At 38.8% G+C, this 21809-nt stretch overlaps 1 protein-coding gene across 3 annotated transcripts; it reads left to right on the top strand.

The window, feature by feature from the left end:
• The first annotated feature begins 24 nt into the window (after positions 1–24).
• Positions 25–21422, top strand: EMB2423 (telomere length regulation TEL2 family protein). 3 transcript variants are annotated; one of them, XM_039038190.2, is made up of 13 exons: positions 25–187; positions 1040–1068; positions 1178–1280; positions 2193–2364; positions 2687–2872; positions 3111–3241; positions 16870–17146; positions 17650–17864; positions 18031–18129; positions 18211–18737; positions 18974–19743; positions 19960–20158; positions 21136–21422. In XM_039038190.2, exons 1-13 carry the CDS (start codon positions 25–27, stop codon positions 21292–21294), a joined length of 3030 nt encoding a protein of 1009 aa, XP_038894118.1. In that variant the 3' UTR covers positions 21295–21422. The 3 variants fall into 3 exon arrangements, with proteins under 3 accessions (XP_038894118.1, XP_090172425.1, XP_038894119.1); XM_090316299.1 differs by lacking the exon at positions 1040–1068 and having other exon boundaries at positions 47–187; XM_039038191.2 differs by lacking the exons at positions 25–187; positions 1040–1068; positions 1178–1280 and having other exon boundaries at positions 2227–2364; positions 2606–2872.
• Positions 21423–21809: the final 387 nt, after the last annotated feature.

Genomic DNA, 21809 nt, shown 5'->3' with positions numbered 1-21809 from the left:
ATTGCAGAAGTTGAAGCTTTAACCATGGAGGACAGCGGAAAGAGGAGGGAGGTTGAGGCAAAGGTCCTAGAGAAGGTGGCGGAGGTTATCTCAGCGATTAAGAATGCGAAGCACGTTGACCAAGTCGTATCTGCCCTTTATTCCCTAGCTGTTCTTCTCTTCCCTGTAGATGCGTCTCTAATCGCCGGTTAGTATCGACTCTTTAGCCTCCACTTTTTTGCAAACGAGTTTGTTATGGTAGTATTTTTCAAGGGGGCGTTTTGGTGCTGAGTTGAATTTTGAAGTTTCAGAGTTAATATGTTGGAGTTTAAACATTTGTTTGGGATGTAAGGTTGTAAGATGAGTTTCTCATAAATGTATTAAAGAAAGAAAGATGGGGAGATGAAATTCTTCAATAGTTAACACCGATGAAGTTGGGTTATTTAAAAGTCAGCGATCCAAACATCCCCTTAGAATAATTTATATCATTCATATGTGTGGATTTTGAGGTACAAATAAGCCTTCTTGCTCACCTTCCCCCACTGCCGTGATTTTATGCTAGATCATATGGTGAGACTCGTTTGATAATCATTTCATTTTTAGCTATTCACTCTCAAATTTTCTTCTAATGAACATTTAAGTTTATATCCAAATTCCACGCTCTGAAAACATGTTTTTTAAAAACTACTTTTTTAGACATGTTTGATAACTATTTAGTATTTTGTTTTTAAAAGTTATGTTTGCTTCTCCCCAATTTAGTTAAATTCTAAAATTTTTGTTTTTGGATAGAGAGTTAAAAAATTATGTGTGGAAATAGTGTTTCTAAGCTTAGTTTTTAGAAATTAGAAAAATGGTTATCAAATGGGTATAAATTAAAGTTAGTTGAATTGTTAGGATGGATCATCTTCTAGTTGGTGCTTAATTCTCTTTCCATATTCAGTCTCTCACATTTCAATATTTCTTTTATTTTCACTGCAATGTTTCAAAATGTTGCATTAAAATCTCATTTTGAAGTCAATTTATTAGTTATTTGTTTGTTTTATGCGTTAAAAACTTGCAGAGTGTGTTGGTCAGAGCTACAGGGACCAGGTTAATATAGTTTATGAAATCAAACCTTCATAGTCAAGCTAGCATCTCTTTTGGGAATTGCTATCTTCCATACATCAGGTAGTAAGGTTTCTGCTTGTGGTGCATACAGATCCTCAGTTCGAGGCTTCCTTCCAAAAGTGAGAGGCTGGAGTGTTGGAATGCACTCTATAATGGAGCTGCATTCTCAGCATTGTCCCGGGTTTTATTACTTGGTAATATTTAGTCTTTTTAGTCATCTATTATACATATATACATATATATATATATATATATTATATTATTTTTTCTGTTCTATTACAGTATTACTAATTTTAGCTGCGTGGATTAGGCATTTCACAAGCTGTTATGATTTTTCTATGAAAATATAGATAATTTCTGTAACTTGCCGTATGGACAGATAGAATGAGATGTAATAGACATGGAATGATCCATGATATTTTGGCAAATTGCTCTTTTTCTTTCTAAGGGAAGATGGGCAAGATTCCCACTCTGCTTTAGGCTCATGCTTTCATATATGTTGAAAGAATTGAAATTAGGAAAAGGATGCTGTGTTTAGCAAAGGAGAGTCTTAATCATTGCATTTGCAAGTTTCTCTTCTGTTTAATGTTGACTACAATTTTGAGAAATGTGTCCGATTGAAAATTAAGTGAACAAAACAATTTCTTACCTAGCCAACAAGAGCGTAGCTCAACTAGCATAGTGTTCATACTATCGACCTCGAGGTTTGATGTTCAATTCCCCCACCCCATACTTTAATTACAATACATTTAAAAAAAAACAATTTCTTACCTAGCTGACTTGGCGTAAGTGCTCTCCCTTATTTCATCCTTATAGTTATACTAGCTCTCCTTAACATTGGATAAACCTTTTGTAATCTCTCCTTGAGACTCCCATTTCTTTTATGATTTCAGGCTATCAACGAAATTGTTTCTTACTATAGTTGGAACTTGGAAAGGAATTCTTGATTAATTCAGTCGTACAAAGATATCATAGTTAACCCTCTAAATCCTAAATTATTTAGTTTAGCTTCTGAAATGGCTGGTTAAACATAGCATTTTGATTTATTGTCCAAAATGGCCATGAAATAAACAGCTGTATTTGTTATGCATTGCCAATCTGTGCAGAGCTTGCATCCAGTTGGTTGGTGTGTTTCCCTTTCTTGGCAAAGAAGCACTTATATGACATTTTCTTTGTTGATGGACCTGCCACTGAGGTTGTTCAGAACCTCGTTCCTTTTCTGCAGCCGAATGCAAGTGATGCGGCTGATGTTAAAGCTGTACGCTCAAATACTGAAAGGTGCGGAATGGTCACTGATTTTATGCAGTCTTTGTGAAAGTTGCTGTTATTTGCCCCTTCCATTCCAGCGTATCCAAAGATATTTAATTATTTGGTTTTAGTAACAATTGATTTAAGAAATTAATCAATCACGTCATCCAATCTTGAAAAATATTAGCATCCTCGCCTATGTTCTTTTCTTCCCAATGTGCAGTTTCCTCTCCTTGGCTGAATATAAAATAGTTTTTTACTGTGAGTGCAGGTCGTTGTTATCAAAAGATATGAGAGTTTCCTTTGGCTTACACTGCTAATTCTTGACCTTGTTCTCATTACTATTAAGCAGATTGATTGTAATTTGCTTGCTTGAAAAGGATGGGGTGCTTCAGATGGCAAAAGAATTTGGAGAATCCTGCAAATATGAGAATTTTGTAACTGAACGCACCATACCAGCCATTTCTAAGGTTGCACAAATTGTTACATCAATTCCTGACAAAGCACAATCGAGAGCATCCAACTCATTGTCATCACAGTATCCTTCTCTCTAATTCCTGCCGTATGGAGCTCATATTTAGGGAATCCGTATATGTTAAACAAGTTTCATATGGGATAAGAATTAATATTTTAATATTTAATGGACTTGCCCGAAATGAAATATTGTTTTGCAGTTTGCTTTGAATAGAGCTGCGAAAATTTTCCACCATCCACGATACACTATTTTCTCAGTGAGTGTCATCATTCTACTGTTTTTCTTCACAAGAGGTCTTTAGCTCGTTCTTCAAGCAGATTACCAATCAACTTCTTTCTCTAGCAGAAGCAAAATCTTCTAGTATTGAACTTGATGGCACCATGATATTTGTGGGGGAGACATTTTCTCGCATTTGTCGGCGTGGATCTGCAGGTCAGCAAGATATATATGTAGTAGAATTGATTTTTTAAATGCTCTTTTATTTTATAAAAAATTATAATTTTAGGAAGAGTCAATCTTGGTCAGCTGTTTATCCATTTGTGTCCATGACAATTGGCAATCCAAGTTTTTGGTTCTTATCATTGCCTTTAAGCTTCTTGATTTCAGCGAGAAAGTCCCTATTTTTTTTTTTTTTTATTGTCCTTTCCAATATTAAATCGAAAATGGACCTTTTTTCTTTCTAATATTTTAATCATCCACCATTCCCATTTTCTTGGCATTTTAGCAATAAGGATGAAGTTGATAATTTGTGTTTTTTGTTTTTGTGTATAAGGCTAATACGTCTAAAAATGAATTATTTTGGGAACTCTTGGGGGCATTTGGGGCGTTGAGTGGTTATTATAGTTGGTGAGTGGCATTGGACATTTTTCTAATATCCCAAAGTTTGATGGTCTGGTCTTTACCAGTGGAAAGGTTACATACTATTTGTAACCTTATCAAGGAGGAAATTTCAAGAGCCAAAAAGGTAGGAGGGTGCCTGAGTTTTGGCCAAAACTGTGAGTCTTGAGTTTCCATAGTTCTATAGCATAGCTAAATGAGTTACCATGAGGCAACATGCTCCCTTTGTTCCATTTATGACATCTAACAATTTTATACTCGTACAAGCAACATGATGACAAAAAATGCTCTCCTCTGCACCCCTTACCTTACCATAATTAACTCTGGCTACCATGCCTCCTTCGCCGCCCACCGCCTCCTCTGCCTTAACCGGTCAATTCATATTAACCTGAAAATTCTCTCTGTCCCCGATTATGCCAATTAGAGGGATGCATTTCAAATTAACCAAACAAACCCGTTCAAACACATATTCCATCTTTGTTTCATGGACGACTCTTGAATGGCTTGCTTCATCTTTCAATTCTATCTTCAACTAACCATGTAACCATAAGTTCTTTAGGAAATTGAACGATGAAGGCGATACGACACCCTTTGGCTTGAAAAACACAGCAATAAGAATGGACACTTTGCTGAGCTCACTCTCTTGGAATACTCGGGCCGTCGCACCAATATCCTCATCCCATCTATGGAAAGTAAATTGGGATGGTTCTCCTTTTTCTCATTGGTTTCGGATTACCCAAGGTAGCCCCACCAAAACAACTCTTCTGCAGTCACCTCAAAACCACAATCATACAAAGTTGCTATTCATGCATCCTCCATCTAACCGTGGCCAATCCACAAGGCCACAACTCCTCTAATTCGCACCATCTCCTCCACAACTTCATCCCTGCTTCATCATCAATTTGATTGGGATGCTATGGTAATTGTCCAATGCTATACACTTGGTGACTCATGGCCATCTATTCGCGACAGAATTCAATCATCCCTCTTGGTCTGCTGCACCATTAACCCTCTTTCTGACGACAAAGCACTTCTGCAAGTTTATAATATAGAGACTTCTAAAGGTCTTCGCAACATTACTGATTGGGTGACGTGGACAGAATGAGACTTAAGTTCCTCTATCCTTCTTCTTGTTCATCATTCAAACAACTTATGATTGCTTCATATGGAGAATGGATTGATGTCTACAATCTTCCTCTGACAATGTGGTCAGATGATATCTTTAAGTATATAGGTGATTTATATGGTGGTTATCTCCATCCATCCGATCAAATTGAGAGAGGCCTTAATCTCTCGTTCGCTCCCTTGAAAATCAAAGAAAACAACAAAGGTTTCATTACTTGTGAAGTGCATCTTCCCAAAGAGTTGGCCGGCGGTGAACTTACGGCCAGAATTCAGACCATGGCTGTTGGATTGAGGAGCCGCCGAAGAGGTCTGCAACTGTCGATTGAGAATTGCATTGATGAGGGTGTTGTGATTGAGGATCATTGTGATTCTAGGGTTGCTAAAAAAGGTAAATCTCAAGCCATTAAATCCATGCCAATGGTTTCTCCTTCTCTCTCTCCTTCTTTAGAGCCGATCGATTCTCCTAAATTTAGGCAGATGCCAAACCAACAACCTCCTCTCTCTCTCTCTTGGTCAACCAGTCGGTGGCCCCACCATTTTCTCCTAAAATTGTTGAGTCGCCTTCCTACCCTTGTCCATCCGAATCATCCAATGATCACATATTACCTGAGCCAATCAACCTCCCCCTTCCATCTGAGCCCTCCATCTCTTAACCCACTTTAATTCTACCAACTACTAGCTTTAACCCTACCACCTCAGCCAACTCATCCCCCTCTTTCAGCTTTCAACCCCAAAATCCTAGCCCTACCAATTCTGCCTCTCCATCCTTTTCCCAACCTTTTCTCTCCACAGTTACTTTTCGAGAGGGGCCCACCTCCCTACATGCTGGCACCATCTTTTCCACCTTAGCCACTAATTCCAATCTTCCATTTGTTGGATATGATGTAGAGGGATATCTATCCAACCCTGTCAATGAATCAGATTGCCCTACCAACACATCAAAATTTACTAAATTGCCCATCGACTTGTCTGTCTTTGGAGACCACTTGGACGAATCCAACCATCTTCCCCTATACTCCCTTCCTCCCCTCCCATCCGACCTAAGCCCTGGTCATGACTCCTTATCTCCAATTACCACAATCTCAAACTCTTCTGTCCCGACAAGAGATTCACCTTCTTCTATCTACAGCAGCCTCAAGCCATATCTCCCTTCCCTTTCAGCCGTAATGATTTGGTCTCATTGTTGTCAAAACATGGATTATGTGTTATGGCCATCCCAACCATTCCTCCTTATAAAACCAAGAAGCCACCTGCCACAACTAGCAAAAAAAATCCCAAACTTTAAAGAGAATTACTTGGCCTATATTCATTAGTCCATTACGACAAGTCAGCAACCTTGGCCATCAGGGAGGGTTCTTCTAACCATCAATGAAATTCCTTTCTTGGAATGTTCGGGGTTTCAATTTTTGGAGGAAAAGAACCTTGGTTAAAAAACTTCTACAAAAACATAGCCTCAGCATTGTTCTTCTCCAAGAAACAAATTTATCATCAATTGATTCCTTTTTTTATTAAATCTACTTGGAGCTCCTCATACATTGGTTGGACTGCTTTAGATGCCATTGGTACATCAGGGAGTATTCTTGTTTTTGGAGTGAACTGTTAGGTATCCCTCCCTACAACAATACCCAACAAACAACTTCCCAGAAAAACAGAGTATTCCTCTGTTGTTATATTATTTATGAACTCTTGGGAAAGATTACAAAAAGAAACTATCATAACACATAAAGGAAAAGAAACAACACTAACAAGGATACTATCCGGAAATCTCCCAGCCTATTTGAGAGGGCTAGTTACCTCTCCTTAGCTCTCTCAACTTCTTGCTAAAGACATTCCTGCCTAGAGCCTCTCCCTTGCCATTCTTTTATAACAACTCAGTGGTCCCTCCTTCCTCCCCAAAATAACCGTTTTGTGGTCCCAACAAATCCTTCACCTCCCACTACCCGAATCCTCTCCCTCCATCTCAGTAATTTTCACTGCTTTCCCTTTTTTACTCATCCTTCTATATGTGTGAATAATCGGAGGTCTAACATGAACCTGATTTTTCTATCCTTGAGGTCATCCAAGGCCCTCTTTACCGTCTCTGTTCATGTTTCTCTGGCAGATAGTTATTGCTTTTGGCTTACTGCAGTTTGTGGTCCATCTGATAATGGTTATTGATCTAATTTATGGCAAGAGCTTGATGACCTTGCTGGTTTGAGAGGTGCAAATTGGGTTATTGGTGGTGATCGTCACAAGGTGGTCATGGGAGAAATATCATGATCCCACAATCTCCTCCATTATGCGTGCTTTTAACCAATGGATTTCTAATTACCAATTGCGAGATATTCCTTTGTCGAATGGCTGCTTTACATGGTCAGTGGTCTAAATTTGGTCCCACTCAATATCTCTCTCTTCTTGATCGGTTCTTTCTCACAGAGAGTTGTCTTCATAAATTTGGGACTGTTACTCTCAAACGGCTGGATCGAACTACTTCTGATCACTTTCCTTTGACTTTGTTCATGGGAAGTATTGCTTGGGGTCCTTGTTCCTTCAGGTTCGAAAATTCTTGGCTTAAAGTTCCTAGTTTTCACACTTTGGTGGCGGTTTGGTGGAGGTTTGGTGGAATCTTCACCCCATTATCGGTTGGCGAGGTCGCAACTTCATGATGAAGTTGCAAGGTTTGAAATCTATCATTTGTGATTGGAATATGTAAGATTCAATAAACTCTTTCGTCCTCCTCCCCTGCACCTGGTTATACAGAACACAAAAACAGAGCAACAAGAAGAAAGAAAAACAGAAAAGAAGAAGAAGAAGACGGATGGATGAATATTCAGCCCTTTCCTTGCTATTATTTATATAACATTTCTTCCTTACAAACATTCCCTCTTCATCTCTGACCCTTCCCCAAAAATAGAGCAACCTCACCCTCGAAAATCACTCTCCCCTGTCTTGCCAAAAGAAGAAAACTATAACAAGGAAATATCTCCCCCAACACCTTAGAGAGAGTTGGTTTTCTCTCCTCCTAAAAGTTCACTAACTTTTAGATAATTCTTTTCCTATCCTGCCCTTTGATCGCACTCCCCTTTTGTATCCAATTCGTGGTCCCCTCCACCTTTTCTCCCACTTTCTGTCCTTGCTCTCCATTGGCTGCTTTGATATTTCCCTTTTTACCCCTACTTTTGTAGGTGTAAATTATTTGAGGTCTTACAATACTCCCCTTCTCGAAATGAACCTTGTCCTCAAGGTTGAAATGAGGAAACTGTTGATTGAGTATACTTACATCTTCCCAGGTCGCTTCATTTTCAGACATCCCCTTCCATTTTACTAACCATTCGTGTGTTGCCATACTTCCATTCCACCTGACCCCTAGGACAGTCTCGGGTTCAATCTGTAATTAGAACTCTCTAGTTAGCCTTGGAAGATGTTGTTGGACGTACTGATCTTGTCCTAGCTTCTTCTTGAGTTGAGAGATATGAAAAACATTATGTATTTCAGCCTTTGGTGGTAAACTCAATCTATAAGCTACTTCTCCTATTCGGTCAATTATCTTATACGGCCCATAGAACCTTGGAGCTAGCTTTTCGCTTCTTTTCTTAGCCAATGTCTTCTGTCGGTAAGGTCTTAGCTTCAAGTACACCTCTTCTCCTACCTCAAATTTTAGTTCTCTCCTATGTTTATCTGCTTGCTTTTTCATTCCATTTTGGGCTATGGCCAAATTCTCCTTCAAAGCATTGAGTGCTAGATCCCTCTCTTGTAGTTGTTGTTCCACAGTATTATTTTATGTTCTCCGATCTCCATAGCTGACTAAAGGTGGTGGTGGTCTCCCATAGACTGCCTGGAAGGGGGTGGTTTTAATAGAGATATAGAAGGTGATATTGTACCACAATTCTGCCCAAGCTATCCATATATTCCACTTCCTTGGTTGCTCATTGCAGAAACAACGCAAATAGGTCTCCAAACATCGGTTCACCCTTTTCGTTTGTCCATCAGTTTGTGGATGGAATGCTGTACTTCTTTAAGTTTTGTCCCCATTGTTGAAAACATCTCCTTCCAAAAGTTGCTCACAAAGATTTTGTCTCGATCGGTTAAAATGGACAGAGGTACTCCATGGTGTTTTACAACTTCCTTAATGAATATATCAGCAACTTGCTTTGCTGAAAAATGGTGTTTGAGAGGGGTGAAGTGAGCATACTTACTCAATTGGTCTACCACCACCATTACTGCATCATATCCTTCAGCTTTTGGTAACCCTTCCACGAAGTCCATGCTCCAATCTTCCAATATCATGTTAGGAATCGGGAGAGGCTGAAGTAAGCCAGCTGGTGTGAGTGTCTCAAACTTGTTCCTTTGACAAATTTCGCAACCTTCCACGTATTTCTTTACATCTATCTTCATTCCCGGCCAGTATAGTTCACCACTCATCCTTTTTTAAGTTCTCAAGAACCTCGAATGTCCTTCTAACACCGAATCATGAAAAGTATGCAGCAGTGCAGGGATTAAACTAGACGTTTTAGATAGAACTAATCTGTCCTTATAGGTTAGGTGATCATGCTGCCACTTATACTTCGGTATTTTCTCCGGGTCTTCCTTTAAGGTGGTGATGATTTTCTGTAATTCCTCATCCTCCTCTACTTCTTTCAAAACCACTTTAACATCTTGATAATAGTAGGTGCTGATAGAGTGCACAATTCCCCTTGTTCCCTCACTTTTGATAAGGCATCTGCAGCTTTATTTTGCAACCCGGGTTGGTAAAGAATCTCAAAATTGTAACCAAGTAGTTTGGTTAACCACCTTTGGAATTGAGGCTGTACTTCACGCTGTTCTATCCAAAATTTCAAGGCCTTCTGGTCTGAAATCACAGTAAACTTGCTTCCCAACAGGTAGTGCCTCCATTTTTCACTGCTAACACTATTGCCATCAGTTTTTTTCGTAAATGGACTTCCCTTGGGCCCTTGTTGACAATTTCTGGCTGAAGTAGGCTATAGGCTTCGAATCTTGGGAGAGAACCGCCCCTAGGCCAGTCCCTGATGCATCCGTTTCAATCACAAAACTCTTGGAAAAATCAGGTAGAGCTAGTACAGGTGCTGTGACCATTGCTTGCTTCAGATTCTCAAAGGCTAGATTTGCTTCCTCATTCAATTCAAAGGCATTTTTCTGGAGGAGTTTGGTGAGAGGGGCTGCTATGTTCCCATATCCCTGCACAAAATGTCTGTAATACCCTGTAAGCCCCAAAAAAACCTCTTAATTCAGACACATTTTGAGGTGGTGGCCATTCCCTCATCACTTTAACTTTCCCATTATCAACTTCTACTCCATTCGATGATATCCAATGGCCCAAGTATTGGATTCTTGCCTGGCAGAAAGTACATTTTTTTTTGGTTTGCATACAACTTGTGATCCCTAAGCACATTGAAGACCACTTCCAAGTGTGTTCAGGACTATAGACCAATATGTCATCGAAGAAAACAAATACAAATTTACATAGGAAAGGACGAAAAACCTGGTTCATCAATGATTGAAATGTAGTTGGTGCGTTGGTGAGTCCAAAAGGCATGACAAGAAATTTATAGTGACCCTCATGCGTTCAGAAGGCTGTCTTCTCAATGTCTTTTTCATTCATTCGGATTTGATGGTACCCTGACCTCAGATCTAGCTTAGAATAGATTGTTGATCCATGTACCTCATCCAACAGCTCCTCAATGACTGGTATAGGGAACTTGTCAGCCACTGTTGCTTGATTTAGTTTCCTATAGTCGACACAAAACCTCCATCCTCCATCTTTCTTCTTAACTAGTAGGATCGGGTTGGAATAGGGGCTGTGGCTTGGCCGGATGATCCCTGCTCTCAACATTTCCTCCACCAACTTCTCAATTTCTTCCTTCTGGCAGTGGCCATACTTATATGGTCTTACATTTATTGGTTTCTAATCTCTACTTGTTAAGATGCAATGGTCAATAGCCCTTTTTGGAGGAAGAGCCTTTATTTCTTCAAATATGTCTTGATTCTCTTCGATTAAGGCCCTGATCATAAGTGGAAGTTCCCCTGACTCTTCACGCTCCTCTTCCTCTTCCTTCTTGTCTTCACTGTCATACTCATAGTTTTGAAGTTCTACCAAGAAGCCTTGGTCGTCTTCTTCCATGATGTTGTAAGAGTCTTAATGGAGATCTCAGCCTTGGTTAGGGATGGATCACCTTTCAAAATGACCTGTGAATTCCCTGCCCTAAAGGACATAGTTAAAGATGGCCAATATACTCCCATGAATCCGGTTGTACACAGCCAAGGCATCCTAGTACCACATCCATCTGACCTAAATCAATTGCCAGAAAGTCAGTTTTCACACTGAGGTTGGGTAGTTCCAAGCTAATGGCCTTGCATATTCCTCCCCCTTTTATCGCGTCTCCATTACCAATGACTACAGAGAAGTTCTTCTTGTTCATAGGTATTTTTAGTTCGTTCACTAACCTTTTATGCAGAAAGTTGTGCGTGGCTCCGCTATCAATCAGCAGTAGGACCTCTTTTCCTTTCATCTTCCCTTTCAGTTTCATTGTCCCCCTTGCTGACAGCCCATAGATTGATCTCAAGGCAATTTCGACCGTTTTCTCTTTTTCTTCTTCCTCCGGTGGATCTCCCTTTTCCTCCTATTCCAGATCAGTTTCTTCATTCTCATTGGTGATAAACAACATTAATTCCAGGTTCTCTTTCAGCTTGCATCGGTGGCCTGGGCTATACTTCTCATTACAACGAAAACACAATCCCTTATCTAGCCGTTCGTGAAACTCACTGTCCGACAACCTCTTCATGGATGGTTCCTTCTTCACAAAGTTCTTCGCTGGTAGGGTAACTCTTTTGGTCCCTTGTGTCTCCATACTCTTCCCGCTCTTTACATTCATATTTTCCCAACCTGGGCCTTCCTTCTTGCACGGCCCAACGACTCCTAGGTCTGCTAGTGCCATCTTCAGTGCTACATTGCGGTCACTTACAAGTTGGGCTTCATAAATATATTCTTCAAGTGTGGTTGGCTTTCTACTGATAACTTCGGCCCTCAAGGTTGGTTCCAACCCATTAACAAAAGCATCTCGAAGGACTTCTTCAGCTAGGTCGGGCAAGGGTGCTGAATATGTGACAAATTTCTTCACATATTCTGCATAGGTCCCTTCTTGCTTTATTCTCAACAATCTCACGCCTAAACTTCCCTCTCCGGTAGGTCTATAGTACTCGAACATCCTCTTTTTTAGTTCTTCCCAAGTTCGAATAGGTCTCCAGTTGTGGCTCCATCTACACCAATCTACCTCCTCCGGCCCAAAACTGATGACAGCAACCTTGACTTTCTCTTGATCCGACAGTTCATGTATCTCAAAGTAATGTTCTGCCCTGTACACCCATGATTCAGGGTTTTCACCAGCGAAAACGGGTATTTCCAGCCTCTTATACTTGCTTTTATCTAATCCTCCACCTCCCTGGTTGGTATTTGACTCGGATTCATCAGCTTTCCCTTTCATTTTCATCCTTCTCCCATCAGAAGCGCCCGATTCCTCAACCTTTCGAGCTGCATTGCTCTCCCTCATTTCTTCTGTCAGTTTCTCTATGTTTTTGCATAAACCCAGTAGCTTCTCCTTCATTTCCGAAACCTCCTTTTCATTTTTTTCCAGCCTTTCTTCCACTTGTTTCTGAGCCATCGCTCGTGTACGTCCCAGGATGAAGCGGGCTCTGATACCACTTGTAAGATTCAATCAAACTCTTTCGTCCTCCTCCCCTGCACCTGGTTATACAGAACACAAAAACAGAGCAACAAGAAGAAAGAAAAACAGAAAAGAAGAAGAAGAAGACGGATGGATGAATATTCAGCCCTTTCCTTGCTATTATTTATATAACATTTCTTCCTTACAAACATTCCCTCTTCATCTCTGACCCTTCCCCAAAAATAGAGCAACCCACCCTCGAAAATCACTCTCCCCTGTCTTGCCAAAAGAAGAAAATTATAACAAGGAAATATCTCCCCCAGCACCTTCGAGAGAACTGGTTTTCTTTCCTCCTAAAAGTTCACTAACTTTTAGATAATTCTTTGATCGCACTCCCCTTTTGTAACCAATTCGTGGTCCCCTCTTTCTTCTCTCTCCTCCCAGCTCGTGTCCCCTCCACCTTTTCTCCCACTTTCTTTCCTTGCTCTCCATTGGCTGCTTTGATATTTCCTTTTTACCCCTTCTTTTGTAGGTGTAAATTATTTGAGGTCTTACAGAATACTACACAATGGGTGGAAGCATCTCAACTTCCCTCTCTTATGTCTCAATGGTCACAGTTGGATGTTTTGGAAGATAACAGTCCTTTTAGTGAAGATCAATTAATTAGGCATTGATTACTTCGAGAAGATATTGAAAACTTGACTGTTTAGGATCATATCCATCGGCAACAATGATGTAAGCTTAAATGGCTTCTTGAAGGGGATGAAAATACCAGATTTTTTCACAAAATTGTTGTTACTCAGCATCGTACAAGTTCGATATCTGAGACCGTCTCTAGGAATGGCACTAGCCTTTTGACTGATCAGGACACAGAGGCTGAATTTTTGGGTTTTTACTCCTCCCTTTTTACTGAAGATGATAAACAACGTTTTTCTTCCAACCAACCTCGATTGGAGTCCTATTTCCTCCACCCAGGCCACTGACTTGGAGCATCCTTTCATTGAAGAGGAGGTTTATATGGCTGTCTCCTCTCTTGGCACAAGCAAATCTCCTGGTCCTGATCGTTTCATTGCTGAATTTTTCAAATTTTTCTGGTCCACCATCAAATCTGACATGATGCTTTTGCTACGGGATTTTCTTTGGGATTATTAATGTTAAGCTGAATGAGTCTTACATATGTTTGATTCCTAAGAAAGTGGACTATAAATTTGTTTCTGATTATCGGCCGATCAGTCTCATTCCTCGTGCTTATAAGATTGTGGCTCATGTTCTTCCGAATCGTCTTAAGTTGCTTCTCCCTTTTACTATTGTGGTCAATCGAAGGAAATTTTTTTATGCTTCTTTGACGGCCAATGAGCTCATTGACGATTGGTCATTCCATAGGAAGCTTGGGGTGATCCTTAAGCTCGATCTAGAGAAGGCTTTTGATACGGTTGATTGGGAATTTCTTGACTATGTTCTTATGATTAAAGGTTTTGGTAGTTTTTGGCATACTTGGATCAAAGGTTGCATCACTTAGCTACTTTCTCCATTATTATTAATGGCCGTCCTCGGGGGAAGATTATACCTATCCGTGGTATCATGCAGTCCTCTCTCCCCTTTGTTATTTATTCTTATTGCTGATTGCCTGAGTCATCTTCATAATCATAGCTCCTCGATGGGTCTTACTATTGCACACCTGGTTGGAATTCGTCTTTTTCTATGAATCATTTACAATTTGCTGATGATACATTGTTCTCCATTGCTGAGCGACATGCTTTACAATATTTGTTGACGTCGTCCGTATTTTTGAATATGCATCTCGGTATTCATATTCCTAATTCTGGTTTTGATTGGTTGGTGAACTCTTTTGGCTGTAAACGAGGTTTCTGGCCATCTACTTACCTTGGCCTCCCTTTGGGTGGTAATTCCAGTTTTGTGAATTTTTGGCAGTCGGTGGTGGACACAAACTTCATAATTGGAAATATGCTTATATTTCGAAAGGTGACAGACACACTCTCATTTAGGCTACCTTTTTTAATCTCCCTACGTATTACTTATCTTTGTTTAGGGCTCCCTCATCTTTCATCAATTGCCTTGACAAGATGGTTCGTGACTTCTTTTGGGAGGGTTCTCATGGTAATGTTGGCATGCATAATGTGAATTGGGATATATCTCAACACCCTCAATTATCGGCGCGGGGGGTGGGGGGGTGTTGTATTGGCAATTTTAAGCATCAAAATTCTGCCCTTCTTGTAAAATGGACTTAGGGGTTTCTATCTGAGTGGGATGCTTTCAAGAGATCTTTTATTGTGGTTAAGTACTATTCTACAATTGTGTGTGGCCTACTCCTATCGCTCGTGCTTCTTTTAAGGCACCTTGGAGGTTTATTTGCCAATCTATTGGTCTGGTGGCTTCATGTATTTGTCATTGGCTTGGTGATGGTACTAATACTTTTTTTTGGAATGACTCTTGGCTTAGCTGTGGTGTCCTTTCAACTGTGCTTTCGCGGCTTTATCGCTTTGCTCATCAGCCGAAGGCTACTGTGGCTATGGTGTGGAACTCATCATCTAGTGCTTGGGACCTAAATCTTCGTCGTAATCTTAATGAGTTAGAAATTGCAGAGTGGGCAACTTTGTCACATCACTTGTCTTCTGTCAGATTACGCTCATCCCTCGATTCCTGAATTTGGCCTCTGAATCTCTTATGGTTGACTTGTGGGTACTAGGGCTTCTGCCTTTTCTCATCTTTACTTGATGATTTGGAAAAATTGTTACCTTAAGCGGATTAAAATTTTTCTTTTGGAGCTTAGCTGGGGTGCCATTAATACTGCTGACCGTTTGCAACGTCTTCCTTATATATGTATTTCTCCCTCTTAGTGTCTCATGTGTCATCAATGCTGAATCTTCAGTTTATTTGTTTTTCCATTGCCCGTTTGCTGCAAAATTTTGGGAATTGTGTGCGCCTTTTTCTGGCGGTTGTGGGGAGAAAGGAACAGTTGACTTTTTAATGACTCCTCTTCCCCTTTCAATCGTTTTATGGAATCAGTTTTATTTACTGTTTTTTCTTTGTGCAAAACTAAGCACCCTTTTTTAGTCATTTCAGCTTATATTTTTTAGTGAGCAATTGACATTCCCTGATGTAATCTCTCTCTGGGTCTTTCCCCTGTTTTAATTTATCAATGAAATGTTTTTTTTACCAAAATATAATAGTCAGTTATAATTATTAGGGTTTGGGGTGCCAACTATTTTAGTTTGAGTTATAATAATTTGTGTTTGGGGTGTAAACTATTTTTGTTTGGGTAGGAAATAGTAAACACTATAGCAAAGAAGAAAATAGAGGATGAGTGACAAATAGCAAATACTATAGCAAATAGTAAACACTATAATAAAGAGGGTTTTGAAATATTATATAGTATACTTAATTGTAAGTTATAAATGATTGTAAAAATCACTATTATATTTGGTGTCCCAAACGGCCCTTGGTGTTTGTTTTCTTGACCTTGAACAAAGGGCGTTATTTGATGATGGGGGAGGTGCTCTTCCATCCCCCATTTTGTGATAAGGTGCATGTCCTTTGACACTTTCTTTGTTGATTTGTTGGGGGTTTTGCTTGAAGAATATTTAGTGTGATTGAGAGCTGTTGGAAAGAGGCATGGTCTTGAGTTAGATTTAATGCATCTCTTTAGGTATTTCTCTCTAAAAGAATTTTGTAACTATCCTTTAGGTCATGTTCATTTGGATTAGAACCCCCTTTACACATATAGATAGTTTAGTTATGGGTGGCTCCTTTTGTTGGGTTGTGCTTTTATATACTCCTCATGTATTCTTTTATTTTTTATTTTTGAATGAAAGTTGTTTTTTCAATTAAAAGAATGTTTTCAACTCCTATCTTTTTAGGTTTGAGGGCTATGTAAATCTAGTACAAGCACTAGAGACACCCTTCTCAAAAAGTCAATGGAAACTTTCTGCAAATCATGCTTGATCCAATCCCAGTTAGAATGAAAGAGTTCTTTTGAAAAATCTCATGGATCTCAAGTTCTATTTCTTCCTCATGGAAATTTTTCTTTAGACACAATGTTGCAAAGAGTCAACAATGACGAAAGAGATCGCCTCTAGAGTTCCCCCCATGAAAAAGTAATTAATAGTATCCCTTTCAATTGCATTACAGTTGGCCAAGGGGTCACATTTAGTGTTTAAAAGTCTGGGAATGCCACTATTACCTCTTTTCTAGCAAGCCACCCTATGAAAGTGGTTCGTATTCTTGGTCCCCATGTTTATCTGTTTGCATGATCTCACCTCTTCTCTAACTTGTTTAACTTTATTGTTAGTACCCTTGTTTACATATTTGTGTAATCAGTATACTTTATCATTTTCAGGCATTCGTTTACGTTCTGTTAAGTTTATTTCATCAAACAGGATACATATAATAACCAAATTATTTGATTTTCTCTTTTGGCAGACTTGTTGCTAAATGAATTAGTTCCACATATTTTGAAGCACGTCCAAGATGTTGTGATGTCAAATATTCATTCAGCTGTCGCTGACGTATTTGAATCAAGCCCCAATTCCCAGTTCTGGTTGAAGATAGTGGAAACAATTAAAGATAATTATGCCGTTGAAAGAATTTCTGAGCAACTTTTACATCAGCTAGCTGCTAAATGTGAGAGTGATGTTGATGCTTACTGGGTGCTTTGGCTACTTTTTCATCGTAGTCTAAGATTAAGAATGTCAGTAAGGTCAGTGATCAAGATCCACATGTCCAATACATGTGTTCCCCACCCTCCTCCACCTAAAGAAAGGGGAAAAAAAAAAAGAATCACATTAGATATGTTTTCAAGTCATGCATGTTTTACGGGTTGATTATGTGTACTGTATCATGCATCAATTCATAACATTTTAGATGTGTATAACTAGGAGAGTGTAATGCTTCCTATTTCCTGCAACAGGTGGTTGAATTTATAACCGTGGCTTTATAACTTTTTTGTCTAGAAGAACTCATTTTCACCCCTTTATTTGAATGAGTTAATTTGTCCCAACCTGTCATAAAATGTCCACAGCTAAGACTTGACCGCAAATCTTTGGAGAAGCAACAAACTATTAATTATAAATTTGATTAATCTAGCCAACAACGGGTACTTAAAAATGGATTTTTTTCTTAAAAGAAAAAAAAGTTCTTGGTGGGGTTTCGTTGATTTTGGTCTAACCGAGCACTTTGATTATTTTTAATGTACTTTTGTAGGTCCATTTTCGTCGACAAATTTTTGGTCTGGAAGGTATTCCCCATTCATTGCCTGCGCTGGGTTCTACAGTTTGCTATTCTTGAATGGCCGCCTGATGCCAATTGTCTCAAGAAAGGTCATAATAATAGCAGCCTCTTAATGACCGTGCAGCGTCTGGTAGAAGTGTGGTCTAAAAAGGAGTTTGTCCAATCAGCCACGATTGAGCAGCAAGCTTGTATCCGCATTTCCATTCTTTCTAGGCCCTATCCCACTGATTCATTATTACAGTGAAAATGAAAGTGAATAATAAATGATTTGTTTAATCACTATGTTCCTGCTTCACCAAGGGTCTTGTATTTTGTTGCACTTGTTTAAATTTGTTTGCATTAACTGGCTATCAGATATATCTGCAGCGGTTGGTCTTTCTCTTGAATTAATGTCTAAAGAGGAACTTGATGAAATTAAGACCGTTATGCACTCAATTCTTCAAGGGGTTAGCTGTAAGTCCAATTTTAGTTGTATTGATAGAATATCCTTTTTGGAAGTGTAATTTTTCTTGTACCGTTTTTGTTTGCTTTCAGGTAGGCTGGAGAATCCTAATCAATGGATTCGGAAAATGGCTAGCAATGTTGCTCTAGTGTTCTCTAAAGTTATTGACCCGAAGAATCCTCTGTATCTTGATGATAGTTGCATGGGAGACACCATAGACTGGGAGTTTGGGTCAACTACTCATAGAAAAGGGACCATAGATTGTACAATTGGTGCAGGGACTGGATTTAAAGAAACAGAAGCCTCTACTACTTTGGTTCAGAAAAAGGAAGCTACTCATGCTGCCAAAGTGGGGACTGGGCATAATATACAAAGTAAAAATAAGAAAATTTGGGAGTTTAAGTTGGCTGATCCAGATGAGGTTGTTGATCCAGCTAGCTTAAATTGTGGATCTATTTCTGAGGATAATGACGATAATGAAAGTGATATATCTGATTCCACCAGTGACTCATCATTACAGCCATATGATCTGTCGGATGATGACACAGATCTTAAAAAAAAATTGTCACAGTTGGTCGATGTAGTTGGGTCTCTCCGTAAATCTGATGATGTTGAAGGGGTGAGTCTTCAAGTTTCTTGGTGGTTAATGTCCAGGAGTTAGATCACACTTTCTTATTTTTGTCAAATTAGCTTAAGGTGTTTGTGAGATCGTAATATTCTGCATTTTGTCTGAGAGATCATATGGTTTGTCATATTTATTTGAACTATGCTTACAATCATCATATGATGGTTTGTCATATTTATAAAATGATAAAAGTTCTTTTCTTGACATGAAATTGATCATCTTTTTTGCAGGTAGAGAGAGCTCTTGATGTTTCTGAAAAGCTCATCCGAGCATCACCCGATGAACTTAGACATGTAGCATCAGATCTTGCGAGAACTCTTGTTCAAGTCCGATGCTCTGACATAGCTATTGAAGGAGAGGAAGAATCAACTGAAGACAAGAGGCAAAGAGCGCTGGTTGCCTTGATTGTTATGTGCCCAGTTGAATCTCTTAATATTCTCAATAAACTACTCTATTCACCTAATGTGGATACCAGTCAGCGCATAATGATACTTGATATCATGACGGATGCAGCTCAGGAACTTTCTAATGCGAAGACTATGAAGCCAAAACATCAGTCAAGGACTCTCATAGCTACCACTGCTGAGACTCAACCATGGTTCTTGCCAAGTAGTAAAGGGCCTCCTGGAGCTGGTTCCTGGAAAGAGAGATCAGGAACAGGAACTTTACCAAACTGGTCAAATAGTTATGAACGAGAACTACCTTTAAAACCTGGTCACGTCAAAAGAGGAAAGACGAGACGCTGGAGCCTGAAATCAGCTAACATGCAAGACAATGAAATGGAGTTATCTCATAATAAGTTCCCAGGACATGCGGCTGCCTTTATGCTTCCAGCTATGCAAGGCTTCGATAAGAAAAGACATGGGGTGGACTTGTTGAATAGGGATTTCATTGTCTTGGGAAAACTCATATATATGCTTGGTGTGTGCATGAAATGTGCAGCCATGCATCCTGAAGCATCTGCCCTGGCCCCTCCTCTTTTAGATATGTTAAGATCCAGGTATTTTTCTATTGTGTAGTCGATTGGTTGAATTAGTAGATGGTTTATAACATAAGGTTAAGTATTGATATCATTAAATTTAACATAGTCCAATCAATTTAAGCTTTTGGGTTGATTGATGGTTTAACATGGTAAATATCGACAATCAAAGGAAGCATAACAATCTTCTATGCTTGTTAATGGTTTCCTTAACTGTAAAATTTCCATGTTATGCAGTGAGGTATGCCATCACAAGGAAGCATATGTCAGGCGAGCTGTTCTATTTGCAGCTTCATGCATACTGGTAGCAATACATCCCTCTTACATAGTATCCAGCTTGCTTGAAGGAAACCTTGAAATATCTGAAGGACTTGAATGGGTTCGCACATGGTCCCTTCATGTGGCCGACTCTGACCCAGATAGAGAATGCTATATGGTAAGGAATTTTAATGATTAAAACTGAGATAATTATGCATTAGGTTTCCATGTTGTACTTACATGTGCTTTGTGATCGATATTAGTACCATCTGTGGATTTAGAAGGTACTTTCTGAAAGTCTAGTGAATATGATAGAAATTTATCGAAGGATTAACAATAATGGAAATACAAGATAGACCGATATTAAAGATATTTGAACCTTCACTGTTTTGAGAATTCTCGCAAGTCCTAAATCACTCATTAAAATATTGCTTGCCTTTCCCATTCCCACTCCCTCTAGTCATGACAAGCTATCATAACTTCTCCAACTGATTGTTAATGTATCCTCAATACTCTATATATTTCCTTAACAGCATTCCTATCAGATTAGTCAACCAACATGGCATGTATAGATATAAAGTTAAACTACTCATTTTCTTTTAAAAATTGCAGTATTATCCTCGACCTTTCATAATTGTTTTAGAACTACTAGAGTAGAAATCAGCTAGATGGTTAGATAAATGTTGGGACCTTGATCAATGTGGTAGTAACGAGTGATGAAGTTGGAAATGGTGGCGTGTGAGGGAGATAAGCTAAATATGTAGGTAAGGAGCGTGCTCATACATTTAACTTCAAAAAAATGATTCGACAAAAGGCCAATGTGGTATATTGATTGAAATAATCATTCTCTATCATCTGAATTGTATTTGTGATGTAATTTTACCGTTTACATTATGTCAAAAAGACATTTATAGATTGATAGATAACTTGTACAAGAGGCAGGATTTAAGTGTTTTTTTTATTGGATTTTGAACATGTACTAGTGAGGATGCAAAGTTCTAAGATCCATATCTAATTGCTTCCACTCTTCCAGTACAAGCTCTTTCATTTTCAGACATCCTACTTATTTCTTGTACTCTATTTGCTTTGCACAATTTGACACCATTTTACAAATTCACTATGCCCACTTTCACTAATTGCTTATTTGGTTTGTAGATGGCTATGACGTGCCTCCAACTCCATTCTGAGATGGCTCTCCAAGCCACTCGAACACTAGAATCTGCAAACAGTACGTTCAAGCCAAAAAACATTGCTTTTTCATCAGATTTGTCAAAGGGTACGATCAAAATCCCCTTCTCCGATGTGGAATATTAGGGAGAACAAGCAAAAAATGAAAGAAAAATCTTCTGAGCTCTCTTGTAATTATTTATTTTCTGACGTGAAATGCTCACTGGAGTTTAAATTTTAAGCTATTTTCTCTCGGTTGACTTTTTATTTTTAAATCCTGGGTTTTAAGTTGATCCCTATGCTTTCAAAAAGGTAAATACTAAGTAATGTCATTCCAAACAAACTCTTATATGACTACACCATGACACACTTTAGAAACCTGAAATATTTTCATATCAAACAAGTTCGAATACTGAATTTTGATTTAAACATTTGTTCAAAGCGTTTGATAAAATTTTATAAATAAAAAAAAAATTTGACTTGAATTTAGCTATTATTAACAAATTGAGAAACATAAATTATGTTATAAATTTTATAAAATTATTATTTTACAATATCTAGATAACATGAATTATGAATTTTCAATTCAACTATTCAAAAGTTTGCTGACATAATTCTGCACTCAAATTTAAATTCAAAAGTTAGATAAGTTTTTCAATTTT

Source organism: Benincasa hispida, chromosome 8 (assembly GCF_027475165.1).
Source record: "Benincasa hispida cultivar pf3 chromosome 8, pf3_genome.v1.1, whole genome shotgun sequence".
Taxonomy (NCBI): Eukaryota; Viridiplantae; Streptophyta; class Magnoliopsida; order Cucurbitales; family Cucurbitaceae; genus Benincasa; species Benincasa hispida.
The sequence above is the reverse complement of the archived record's forward strand: the minus strand, read 5'-3'. Positions and strand labels throughout refer to the sequence as shown.

Bases quoted from the DNA above. Each gene is read 5' to 3' on its own strand.
- EMB2423 (XM_039038190.2), top strand. From the start codon at position 25: ATGGAGGACAGCGGAAAGAGGAGGGAGGTTGAGGCAAAGGTCCTAGAG. The intron at 1,069-1,177 runs GTTAATATAGTT...TGGTGCATACAG, and splicing joins GTCAGAGCTACAGGGACCAG to ATCCTCAGTTCGAGGCTTCC. The intron at 17,865-18,030 runs GTATCCGCATTT...ACTGGCTATCAG, and splicing joins CACGATTGAGCAGCAAGCTT to ATATATCTGCAGCGGTTGGT.